Below are 12487 nucleotides of genomic sequence, written 5' to 3'. Positions count from 1 at the left end.
CCTCCGCGTGCTCTCGGGGCGGGGGGTGGGACGCACCAAGATGGAGTCGGCGGCGCTGGTGGCGCCGGTAACGGCGCTGGAGTTCGCGGGGGACGTGCTGCTGGCGGGTGAGCCTGGGTCCGGGTCCGGGGCGGGCGGCGGGGCCGGTGGCGGCGGCGGCTGACGCGATGTCCCGCAGGCACGGGCCCGGAGGTGGCGGCGTTCCGGCTGAGCGGCGGCGGGCCGGCGGCGGCGGCGGGCCGGCGGATCGTGCTGCGTGAGGCCAGCGTGCAGGGGCTGCGGGCCGAGCCCGGCCCCGGCCCGGTGGTGCGAGTGGCGGCCTTCGGCGGGCGCTGGCTGGCGGTGCTGGCGGTGCGGGGTGGCGGGGGGCGGCTGGCGGCCTGCGGCGGCGGCGGGGCGCGGGACGTGGGGGCGCGGGTGTGGGAGGCGCGGTGGGCGGCGGGCGGGCGGCTGGCGCTGGCGCTGGGCGGCGGGAGCGTGGGGCTGTACGAGTGGCGGGGCGGCGGGCGCTGGCTGCGGCGGGCCAGCTGCGGCGGGGCCGGGGCGCTGCGCTGCGCCGCGCTGGCAGGTACGGGCTGGGGGCGGCTGGCGCTGGCGGCCGGGACGGCGGCGGGGGCCGTGGTGGTGTGGCGGGCGGCGGCCGCGGCGGCCCCGCGGCGGCGGCTGCTCGGGCACCGGGGAGCGGTGCTGGCGCTCTGCTACTCGGCGCCGCGGGGGCTGCTGGCCTCCGCCTCCGAGGACCGTAGCGTGCGGCTGTGGGCGGTGGGCGAGCTGGGCAACGGGGACGGGGACGACTCCTGCCTGCTGGTGTGCTACGGGCACGGGGCGCGGGTGGCCGCCGTGGGGCTGCGGGGACCGTGCCCGGTCAGCGCCGGGGAGGACGGCGCCTGCCTGGAGTGGGACGGCGGCGGCGGGGTGCGGCGGGCGCGGCGGGGACACCGCGGGGCCCTGCGCGCCCTGGCCCTGAAAGCCGCCGGCGGCCGCCTCGCCACCGGTGGCGACGACGGTGGCGTCCGGCTCTGGCAGCCCCGGCGGGCGGCCCCGGCGGTGGCGGCGGCGCTGGGGGCCCCGGACCGGCCGCGGGCCGTGCTGCTGGGGGGGCCGCGGCGGGTGCTGGCCCTGGGCGAGGCGGGAGGGCTGGCGGCGTACGAGGCGGCGGCGGGGCGGTGGGTGCCGGTGCTGCCCGCCCCCGCCGCCGGCGGGTCCCGCGGGGTGCTGGCGGCCGCCCCCCTGCCCGGCGGGGACGAGGCGCTCTGCGCCCTGGGTGGCGGCGACGGGCGCCTCCTCCTCTTCGCCCTGGGTCACCCCGGGGCCGTTGCCGAGCTGAGGCCGTTCGAGGGGGCCGTGCGCGGGCTGGGCTGGGCCCCCCGCCCCGGGCAGCCCCCCAGCACCGTCGCCCTCCTGGCCTCTGGGCCCGACGGGGAGATGCTCTGGCTGGACGTCACCCACTGCCCCAGGCAGGCACCCCGGGTGCAGCTGAGGGGACGGTACCTGCTGCCGCCCTGCAAGCAGCGCTGGCACACCTGCGCGGCCTTCCTGCCCCAGGGGGGGCTCCTGGTCTGCGGGGATCGCCGGGGCTCCCTCCTCCTCTTCCCTTGCAGCAGCTCCCCAGGGCAAGCTGTGGAAAGCACCAGCATCACCAATGGTGGCACCGACTTAGTTGACAAAGACTCCGGCAGCGAGTTGGAGCCCTCTTGCTTGTTGCACAAAGAGGCTCTTCCCCTTGAGGCCCCGGTGTCCATGCTTTTTGGGCTCCACGGGAAGACGGGGGTGACCTCAGTGGCCTGCCATAAGGGCTACATCTACAGCACTGGCCGGGACGGTGTCTATCGCCAGCTCTGCCTGCAGGGCCAGCAGCTGGAGGTCCTGCGGAAGCACAGGCCCTGCAAAGGGCTGCAGTGGATCGAGGAGCTGCGCTTCACCCCAGACGGGGACCTGCTCGTACTGGGCTTTCATGCTGACAACTTTGTGGTGTGGAGCAGCAGGACTGGTGAGAACCTCCACTGCGTCCCCTGCGGCGGAGGGCACCGCTCCTGGAGCTACTGGAGCAGCCCCTCGGCCGAGGCCTTCGCTTTCATCAAGTGTGGGGACGTGATGCTGTACAACCGTGAGGCTGAGCCCTGCGAGCAGCAGGTGCTCCTGGCGTCCCTGCATGGGCGGGAGATCGCCTGCGTGCGGCGCCTGGGGGCGGTGGAGGTGCTTGGCCGTGCCACCCTTAACGTCTTTGTCACTGGCAGCGAGGACACCACGGCCTGTGTCCTGGCGCTCAGCGAGCATTCTCGGGCAGCCGTACCCCTCGCCCGGCTCAGCGACCACATTTCAAGCGTGAGGGCACTGGCGCTGGCCGGCCCCACTGGACCTGGTGACGAGGGCTTCGGTGACAAGGGTTTGTCTGCCTTGCTCTTCTCTGCGGGTGGCCGGGCGCAGATTGAGTGCTACCGGCTACTGTGTACTGGGGACCCAGCCTCCGAGAGTGCTGTGGCCTGCCAAGTCATCCATGTGGCCTCTCACCGGCTGGACGAGCACTGGGAGCGGAAGAAGAACAGGCACAAGCTCGTCAAGATGGACCCGGAGACGAGGTGATGCTCAGGAACTGCCTGAGGCAGGGTTAGCAGTGACCACGATCCGGGCGGGTGCTGGGAAAGGCGCTGGGGTATCCGCTCTGTGCAGCTGTGGGCTCAGCTGAGGCAGAAGGAGCTGGTGTGGCTTCATGTGCTCATCCGTGGTGTCGTGTGCCCAGCAGCTGGGCCTCAAGGGCTCTTCAGAGTTAGGGAAAGGCTCAATCTTTCCTCATGCCTCTTTCAAGTGCTCGTAGCTGTGTCGTGTGTGGGGCTCGGGCTGCTCTGCTGGGCCACCTGCCTCCCTGGGGCCACAGGTGTCACCGAGGTGTTAGTAAGCATCATGTGTTTGCTGCAGGTACATGTCCCTCTCGGTCGTGCCTGGGACCAGCACTGAGCAGCTGCCAACACCCTGGAAGTTCCTGGCTGCTGCCTGCAGCGATGCATCGGTCCGGTGAGGAGCCATCGTGGGGCCTGGCAGGGAGAGCGGAGCTGGGGCTGGCGATGGGAGCAGAGCAGGCTCGCAGGGGAAGCTGCGGCCATGGATGTGGCCGGCTCTGAGCCGGGAGCAGGATGGCGTGTGGTGGAAAGTGGGGGCAGAGGCACCAGGAGCCCCCTTCTCCCGTGGCCGACTGCCCTCTGCTCCATCACAGGGTCTTTGGGCTGCTGGAGGCCGCCCGGAAGCTGGTGCTGGTGGCGGAGTCGTTTCACCACCAGCGCTGTGTGCTGAAGGTGGAGGCGTTCCTGCACGTGCGGGCAGGAGGGGAGAGGTGAGCACCGAATGCTGCGCTGCAGCCGCTGGGGCCCTGGGGAGGGGTGTTCATCCTTGCAGGGACGGCAGCTGGCAGCTCAGCAGGTGGAGGGAAGGGAGATCTCGGTCTGCGGGGGTGGTTCTGCCGCTTCCCCAGACCTCAGTGGGGGCCCTTGGGGCTGCCCACCACAGGGCTGTGGCCGGAGGCTCCCCCAACACCTCCCTTCTAGGAGGCACCTCCTGTGCAGTGCGGCCACCGATGGCAGCATCGCCTTCTGGGACATCACCAGCCCCATTGCGGACGCGGCAGATGCCCTGCACCGAGCAGAGGGAGAGATGCAGCCCCTGGGTGGGTGCAGCTGATGGTGGTTCCTCTTTTTCCTGAGAGAGGCCACGCCGGTGTCTACTCTCTTCCCTTCAACCAAGGTGAGAATCACTCTCCTGACTGAGCCTGTTTTCCCAGCCCTGGGCGCCCCGCTGCTCACCATCATGGCCCACAGCTGCGGTGTGAACAGCCTCCACGTCCATGAGACACCAGAGGGACGGTACCTGGTGGCCAGTGGCAGTGACGACGGCTCCATCCACGTCTGCCTGCTGGAGGTGGCGCTGGGCAGGGGCGAGGGCTCAGCAGGGACCTGCCTGCGTGTCCTGGAGCGGGTGGCCAGGCCCTGCGCCCACGCCGCCCACGTCACAGGGATCCGGGTGCTGCGGCCGGACCTGCTGCTCTCCGCCTCGGTGGACCAGCGCCTGACGCTGTGGCGCCGGGGCCCGGGTGGGCTGGACGCTCTCAGCACCACCTTCTTCCACGTGCCCGACCTGGCCGAGGTGGACTGCTGGGAGGTGGGGGAGGCCGGGGGGGAGCTCCACTACTACTGCGTGCTCTGCGGGCAGGGGCTGGAGATGCTGCGCGGCACAGCCCCTCTGGAGACCCCTCCACAGGAGGCTCCACACTAATGGGGCAGGCGTGTGCAGCACACCCGGCTCCCTGCCTGCCTGGGGAGGGTACCCTGCCCCTCTGCTCTGCCCCTCACCGCAGCCCCTGTCCCAGCCTGCCTGATGATGGGTCCCCTGTTGAGGGGACGGGCGTGTTTGGCTCTTTTGGGGACAGCACAGCCACATCTGCGGTGCCCAAGGCTGGTGAACTTGGGGGCAAAGGCAGATGTACCCCATTCCTGGACCAGCCTGTGGTCCCCCAAGCAATAAAGGAGTGGGGACATCAGCCCACCCTGCCCAGGAGAAGTTCCTTCTCCCCAAGGTGTGAGGGACCCGTGTACAGGCTTTCTAGCCCTGGTCCCTGAAAGGAACCTGCTTGGGAGGGTGCTGAGCGCTGTGCCCAGCCCTGGGGGCTCAAGGACAGCAGGAGGCCAAGACCAGCCGGGCACTGGTGTGGCATGTGGCCAGCTGCAGCCTTGTGCTGCTGCCCTGTGTGACAGCCCTGTCCCTGCGGTGCTGGGGACTCTGCTGAGTGGGGACATTGACCCTCTGCAGCAGCACCCTGCAGGGCGAGGGGCAGCAGCCCAAGGTGTGTCACGCGTCTGCGCCAGCCCCCCCCCTTCCTCAGAGCAGCCCTTCAAGTGCTGCCTCAAGGTTGTCCTGCGCAGCCGCAGCCCCCAGCACAACAAGCTGCAGGCGGCCTCAGCCCCGCGTGGGGCAAGGTGCTCTCTGGGGGTCAGACACACACAGCGTTTGTCCAGCAACAAATGTATTGGACCCCGGTGTTAGGGCCTGGCCCAGGGCCCGACAGGAGCCTTGAGCCTCAGGAGCTCCCTGCCAGCACGGAGCGACCTTCAATAAACGGCTTTAAGGGATGTGAGGTTGGTGCCTGGCTTTGTGGTGACTGGTCCCCAGTGCTGCCTCCCCCAGTACCCCCCAGCCCCACTTGCGGGGTGCTGCTGGTGCGGACGTGGCAGATGCACCCATCTCCCACACTGGGCACAGCTGCGGGGTGCAGGTAGCCAAACCCTCAGAACTCAGGGGCAGGGGGAGGGAAAGCGTCTGTGTGGGGCTGAGGTGTCCCCTGGCTCCCTGGGGCAGCCCCTCGCCCTGACAGGGAGGACGTGCCCTGTCCTTCCCCTTGTGGCACGTTGTCCTGGTGCTTGTCACACCATGGCGCAGCTCTTCAGTGGTGGCTCAGATCTGGCTGAGAGGAGGGAGGTGCAGTGTTGCCAGGGCACTGTGGAACACGTCCCTCACTGCTCCCAGCAGCTGGAGGCGGGCAAACATCTGGTCGAAGAGGTGAGGGAATGGCTCCTGCAGGGAGAAAGGCAGCGACCTGGGGCTGGTGGCCATATTTCCCCTTGACGTGCTGGCCCTAGAGGCATTGCTGCCTCTGCACCCTGCGTGTGCATCCTTGAGGGGATGGCGCGGGGCTGCATCACGCCATTGGCACCACAAAGCCCCACAACTGCAGTCCAGCCCCGGGGAGGACTGCAGTGCCAGCCGACAGCCCAGGACGTCCTACTCACCCCCAGGACGTGGACCCGGTTGTAGTAGGAGCTGAAATCCATGCTGAGCTGGATCAAGAACTTGCACACCTGCAAGACAGAAACGTTCTGGCGTGGCAGGGTCTGGCTGGCCCCAGGCCCTTCCCCACCCCAAGCACAGCAGGGGCAGCCCCGGGGGTGTTGCGTTCTCTTCCTCTTCCCTCGGCACTGCGCCTGTGTCGCTCACCAGTGGGCAGCACTCTGCCAGCATGGAGCCTTGCCCTGGGCTGGGACTGTTGGAGCAGCACCCATGGGTGCTCTAGCACGTGGTGCTTACCATCTCTGTGTTGGCTGTGATCCGGATCCCTTTGCTGGGTGGGGGCAGCTGCGCTGCCTGCTGCAGGACTTCAGGGAAGGGCAGGAGATAGTTGAAGAGCAGGAGCCACTCACCCTGCAAAAAGATTACGTGTGTCGGAGAGGGGCGGATCCTCCTGGGCCAGCAGCATCCATCACCGGAGCTGAGGGCACACAGGTCCCCGCATTCCCCTTCTCGGCGCACACCTCTTCCCGGAGGCAGGAAAAATTCAGTTCTGATGCTGGTGGCCGAGGTGGGTACGTGCCTGGAAAGGAGGTGGGAGACTGTTGTGCCCAGAGAAGCCTCTGTGGCTCCAGGTGTGAAGAACAGCCCAGGAGCAGCTGTTAGAGGAGGGTCGTGGGGCTGGCGCTCACCCCGCTCCACAGCCCGCTGGTAGGTGTCGAAGAGCGTGGCCAGCCGGGCACAGTTGTACATCACAAAGGCACCGCTCTTGGTTCCCTTTGTGGAGATGCTGCTGTCTTCCAGGTCCAGGGTGATCTGAGGGCAGGGAGAAGTCGCAGTCCAGGCTGCTGCTCTGGTATTCCCACGGCTCGTCTGCCTCACGCTGCACAAACCGCTGTCCTACCTGACTCCGATGGGCAGTGCTCAGCATCTCAAACCTGATGGCAGCCACTGTGAGGGTATCGATCACCTCAGTCCAGGCCTCATCTGTGGAGAACACAGGTGGCATCACGCGCAGCTTGCACCATTCCCATGTAGTGTCACCCCCAGCGCCCAGGCAGGAACCCCCACTGGGGCCAGGGGGCTCTGGTGGAAGCTGGGGACCACCAGGCTCCCCTGGCCCTGGCCCCCATCTGCGGGTGCTGCTCTGTGCTGGTGTCCCAGTTTAGACGCCTTCCCCCCCAGCAAGGTCAGCACCTGGCTCCATCGTGGAGGGGAGAGGGACCGCTGTGTAGGGGAGAGCCCCACTGGCTGCAAACACACAGGTGAGGTGGGGAGACCCATGGGAGCAGCGGAGACAGGGACGGAGCAGCATCCGTGTAGAGCCACAGACCAAACCCTCACCTTCTGCAAGCTCCCCATACTTCATCACGGAGGCTTCGTACATCTGGTGCTTTCGGAGCCTGGGAGGAACAGGGACACTCACAGCCACCACCCCTGGGCTGAGCTGGCTCCAGAGAGCATCCCAGGGCTCCCCCAGCCTTCAGGTTGCTCAGGGCACCCCAGCTGCAGCAGCGACCCAGCCAAGCAAAAGCTGTACAAAACCTCCAGGAGCGGGGCAGGGACAGCCACCCCGTGGGTAGCCCCTTGTGCCACTGCCTGGAGAGAGCCGCAAGGAAGCCGCTGTGCTGGGCACAGGCTCTGCCTTTTGGCTGAGAAAGGGCCGTCCCCACACCAGGGCCATCCAGTAACGTGTGAAGGCAGGGAGATACCATCCTGCACCACCACGGTGCTCAGCTCCTGCTGCTGCTGCCGCCTTTCCTCCCGGCATCACAGAGGGCCACAAGCAGCACTGCTGGAAGAGGCCACTAGGACTGGGGAGGACCCTGTGGCTCCATTCTGCACCTCCAGTCCTCTCAACACAGCCCTGAGGCCACGGAAAAACAGAATGGAGGGACTGCACAGAAGTCTCCATGTGCCACCGGCTCGCTCAGCGCTGCAGCGTGGCTGCCGGGGTGCCCACGAGGCCGGGCAGAGCACAGGCAGGCCTTGGCAGGGGAGCAGCACAGCAGGCGCCTCGCTACACACCGACTTACTGGAAGTACTGGTCTGCCCCGATGGGCGATGAGGGGTTTGTCACCTTCACTGGCCCACAGACAAGGTGTTTCTGAAAGACAGAGGCGAGGCCGGGGCTGGGGTCAAAGACTCAGAAGTTCCACCAAAACACAGTGCAGGAGAAGTGGGCTAAAACCAGCCCCGTTCCAGCCCTGTCCCCACAGTCTTCTCCTGCCCCTCCTTCAGCGCTGAAATCCCAAGGGCAGAGAGGCTGCTCCACCACCCCGGCAAGAGCGTGGAGGGGCCGCCAAGGGACAGGGAAGCCTCACAAGGGGGCAAGGCTGGGCCTCCGCATTCGCTGCGGGGATTGAAGGAGGCTGGCTGAGCGCAAGGATGCTGGGGGCCACAGTGAGGAGGGCGAAAGGTTCCTCACCTGCAAAGCCGTGTGGGCTCCTGGATCCAAAATCCTCCAGAGCAGATCCAGCTGCTGCTGCTGGAATTCCTCCTCGCAGCTCACCACGTGCACAATGCTGCTGCAGCAGCTCCCCTGGCCTTCAGCCTGCAGCAGAGCACAGCAGGGAGGTCACACACCGTTGCGTGACAGAAGGAAATGAGGTCTCGAAAGCGAAAGGCAGGCAGCGCCACAGGATTACTCACCGTGCACTGCAGAACAGCTTGCTGCAGCTCAGCCAGGGACCGCAGCTTCTCCTCCGTCACTGAAAGGAGGAAGGACACTCAGAGCGGGACACGAGGGCTTGCCACCCCCCGCCATCCTGCCCCATCGGGTCTGCCCCAAGCTGTCTGCGTTTCTGGCTCAAACCAGACTGAAGGGGAGTAAGAGGAGAACGCAGTTTGGATCTAAATGCCCCTTATGTTCTCTAAAAACAATTGGAAAAAAGGGAACAGGACTGTTTGCAGCCGATCGCCCTCCGCTGTCACAGCGCTGTGCACATGAGGCTCACCGAGAAGGACGTCTAGGTTGGGGTCGTAGCCCACCAAGCCCTGCTCCTCCACAAAGCTCTTCAAGTGCACTTTACAGATGACATCCTCGGGCAGCGCAGCTGCGCCCGGCGCCTGCTCACAGGCTGCGGCACAGGGGGACCGGCCCAGTGCTTGCTTCAAGGCCGAGATGGCGTCAAGGAGGGCCAAGCCGCCGGAGCTGGAGGGCCAGTCGATGCGGAGCTGCCGCAGGACCTCTCGGCTCCCCTCCTCGGGAAGGGCAGGGACCAGGCGGACGCCGACCCTGGGGGAGAGGGAGAGGCGGGTGGTGGCCGCTCGGGGCCGGGCAGCGGGGCGGGGGCGAGGCACTCACCCCTGGGCGCGCAGCAGCTGGGCCAGGTGGTCGGCCAGCAAGAGCGGGCGGAGGTGGCGGGGCCGCAGGGCGGCGGGGCGGCGCAGGGCCGGGCAGTGCAGCACCACCCGCGGCCCCGACGGGGGCGGCGACGGGGACGGGACGGATGGGGACCCCAGCAGGCGACGGAAGGCCTCGGGGCGCCGCAGCTGCACCGCCAGCCCCGCCGGCGTCTCCTGGCAGCCCCGCACCTCCAGCACCCCCGGGCCTCCTAATGACGTCACGCCCGACATGATGTCAGCGGGCACCTGCCGGGCGAGAAGGAGTCAGTGCCCTGCCCGCGCATGGCCCGCCGCGGGACACGCCCCTTCCGCGCAGACCCCGCCCCCTCGGCTCAAGCTCCGCCCCTTCATCTTAGACCCCGCCCACCACCACAGTCACCCTACCCGCGCCGCCGCGGCCTACCTGCCCCCCGGGGAAGGCGGCATTCAGCGCGGCCCGCGGCGCCAGGAAGTCCCGGTGCCGCAGGTTGCGGGCGCCGCTCTCCTTCACGCAGAGCCCCTCGGGCCGCCCCAGCGCTCCGTTCAGCGCTCGCAGCGTGGCTGCCAAGCCCGGCCGAACCTCGCCCGCCTCCATGGGAGCCTGGCTACCGGCTCGGCCGGCACTGGCCGGAAGTGACATCAGCGGGCAGCCATCTTGGGGGCGGGTTGGGCGGTGCAGGGCGGCCATCTTGGGGGTAACGGGCACGGCGCCGCCGCCATGATGTGCGTGGCGAGCAGCGCGGCGCCGCCATAATGGGAGTGGCGAGCCGGGAAGGGGCAGCCGAGGACCGGAGGGCGTAAGGCGGACCCTGGCTGCGAGCACAGAGCGACCCCGGGCTGGGCGGCCCGGCCTCAGGGCCCCCCGGGCTCGGAACAGGCCGACTGAGGAGAACCAGCGGCACTGGCAAGGTGCGGTGTGCGGCGGTGGCTGGGTTCGGCATGGTGGCCGTGTGGGCATCGGGTTGTCACCACCGTGCTCTTCTCCCAGCCGCTGCCCCAGACACCCCCTGTGAGAGGGGTGGCCACAGGGAGCTGCCCTCCCGCCCAGCGCCTTCCTGCTCATCAGCCCCGGGAGGAAGGAGATGGGAACTGTTTCATGGTGCCATCGTGGTCTTGATTGCGGTCTTGATTGCGTCTGCAGAGCTGAGCTCCTCTGCAGCAGCCGTGTCTCAAGCACAAGTTTGCGGGGGGGGGGGGGGCACGGTGCTGCCTGGGCCCTGAACAGAGCAGGCGTAGAATCACTGAATAGTTTGAGTTGGAAGGGACCTTTAAAGGCCATCTTGTCCAACTCCCTGCAATGAGCAGGGACATCTTCAACCAGACCAGGTTGCTCAGGGCCCCGTCCAACCTGACCTTGAGTGTTTCCAGGCATACACCACCTCTCTGGGCAACCTGGGCCAGTGTTTCACCACTCCCATTGTAAAAAAACGTCTTCCTTGTATCTAGTATAAATCTGCCCTCTTTTAGTTTTAAACCATTGCCCCTTGTCCTATCGCAACAGGCCCTGCTAAGAAGTTTGTCCCCATCTTTCCTGTAGGCCCCCTTTGAGTACTGAAAGGCCACAATAAGGTCTCCCTGGAGCGTTCTCTTTTCCAAACCCCAGCTCTCTCAGCCTGTCTCATCGGCAGGGAGGCAGCGGGGGCTGCTGCTCCGTCCAGGGCTGCAGGCAAAGCCGGCTCCAACCTGCGGATGGTGGCAATGGCCTGGCACGCACCTAGCCCCGTGCCAGCTTGGTGGGGAGCGGTATCCGGGAAGCGCCAACCCCCCCGCAGTGGTGGGGAGCACGTGTTCCCGGGGAGCGGGGGACCTCCCTCCCTGCCCTTCCCTTCCTGCCCTCCCCGCAGGGCCGGGGGGGCCACTCTGCCCGCAGGGACCAAACCGGTTCCTCCGGGGCTTGTATGCACGGGGGGGCCGGGACAAGGGCAGATCCTGGCAGCATGGCCCATTGTGTGGTCTCTGCCAGGAACGCAGGAATCCATTCAGGGCTCCCTGAGCAGCTCTGCAGCCAGTGCGAACCCACAGCCCTGGGGCAGGAGTGGGGACATGTCCCTCAGCTGGGGGGGGGTGGGTGCTGCGTGTCCCCCACCCCGCCGGCAGTGCGGGTATGTGCCCCGGCGGGGTGCTCCCTGCACCACCCACAGCCAAGAGGTGATCTGAGAATCGCTGCTCACACCAGACCAACTGCTGACTGTCCGCAGGGCAGGAGCCACCCGGGACCCCTGCCTGGCCGGGGGGATGGACACACACCAGCGTGGGCTGGGAGCGTGCTTGGACGTTGTGCCACTGCTTGGTGGGCTCCAGGATCAATCCGTCCCCATCCCCACAGCACCGGGGATCCCTGCAGGCAGTGTGGTGGCCAGAGGTGGGGGCTCTCAGCGGTGCCGAAAGAGCTTTGGACAGACACGACATCCCCGATGGCTCTCTGGCTGCCTGCTCAGCGGGAGTGATCGTGTCATTCCAAAGCTGTCTCTCTCTGTCTCTCTCTCTCTCTCTGGGGGACGGATCCTGCCCGGGCACCACTCGCCGCTGCTGGCTCACCACGGCTGGGGGGGCTGTGGGGAGCCCGGCGCAGGCCAGTGGTGGCAGGAAGCTCGTGCAGCATCTCATGACCCATGCTGCCCCGGCGCAGGTGGCCACATCCACCCTGCGGCCGGCAGCCGCTCAGCACGCTCACCCCGGCGGTTAGTCCCCAGGAAGCCAGCTGCTATTTTTAGCCATTGGTGGCACGAGATGGCGGAGAGCCCCCAGCCCTGGGACGGGGGGGCTGAGCTGCGATGCTGGGCGCCGTCGATCCCCCACCCCCACACCCCCTTTCTCCCAGCATGGCCCCCACGCACTGCCCCAGCCCCACGGAGGGGCTGGAGGGGGGCGAGCGGCTCTCGCCCCGTGCCTGGCCTGGCATGGGGCGGCGGCGGGCAGCGGGGTGGGGGGCGAGGCAGGGGCGGGAGCGCGGGTAACGAAACCCCAGGGCAGCTGGGCACAGCGGGGACAGCTGCTTTTGGGATTCCGTTGCCCGCGCTGGCGCCATGAAATGACGGGGGCCACCGCCACCATGCCACCCCGACCCCAGGGCAGCCGGTGGGCCAAGGAGGGGAGAGGATGACTTACCGGCAGAGACTGGGGCGGAGGAGCTGCGTGGGGGCCACAGCCAGGCCAGTTGTGGCCGGGGGTGCCGGGAGAGGCTGGGGTTGTGCTGCGGGCTGGGTGCCAAGGGGAGGGCGGCGCGGCCGAGCCAAAAGGAAACGGCTCCGAACAAAGCCCCGGTGGGGCTGGAGCATCTGGTGCCAGCCCGGCAGCCCCCGGAAACCTGAGCTGTCCCCAAGGGAGGGCACCCGCCCCGGCACCTGCGCCCCGGCGGCGGCACGGCATGGTCCCCGCTGCCGCCGGCGCC

General features: G+C 67.8%; 2 protein-coding genes across 2 annotated transcripts; one reads left to right on the top strand and one right to left on the bottom strand.

Moving 5' to 3' along the window:
• The first annotated feature begins 11 nt into the window (after nucleotides 1-11).
• WDR6 (WD repeat domain 6) lies at nucleotides 12-5114 on the top strand. Its single transcript, XM_074603240.1, has 6 exons — nucleotides 12-107; nucleotides 179-2579; nucleotides 2917-3012; nucleotides 3212-3328; nucleotides 3540-3658; nucleotides 3773-5114. The coding sequence occupies exons 1-6, from the start codon at nucleotides 41-43 to the stop codon at nucleotides 4261-4263; spliced, it is 3291 nt and encodes a 1096-aa protein (XP_074459341.1). The 5' UTR covers nucleotides 12-40; the 3' UTR covers nucleotides 4264-5114.
• Nucleotides 4998-9799, bottom strand: DALRD3 (DALR anticodon binding domain containing 3). The gene is made up of 13 exons (XM_074603241.1): nucleotides 9521-9799; nucleotides 9077-9363; nucleotides 8727-9007; nucleotides 8422-8480; nucleotides 8198-8323; nucleotides 7806-7876; nucleotides 7114-7172; nucleotides 6674-6756; nucleotides 6462-6585; nucleotides 6294-6352; nucleotides 6070-6183; nucleotides 5775-5843; nucleotides 4998-5559 (listed from the first exon to the last, which is right to left on the bottom strand). Exons 1-13 carry the CDS (start codon nucleotides 9782-9784, stop codon nucleotides 5440-5442), a joined length of 1716 nt encoding a protein of 571 aa, XP_074459342.1. The 5' UTR covers nucleotides 9785-9799; the 3' UTR covers nucleotides 4998-5439.
• Nucleotides 9800-12487: the final 2688 nt, after the last annotated feature.

This window comes from Larus michahellis, chromosome 10 (assembly GCF_964199755.1).
Source record: "Larus michahellis chromosome 10, bLarMic1.1, whole genome shotgun sequence".
Lineage (NCBI taxonomy): Eukaryota > Metazoa > Chordata > Aves > Charadriiformes > Laridae > Larus > Larus michahellis.
The sequence above is the reverse complement of the archived record's forward strand: the minus strand, read 5'-3'. Positions and strand labels throughout refer to the sequence as shown.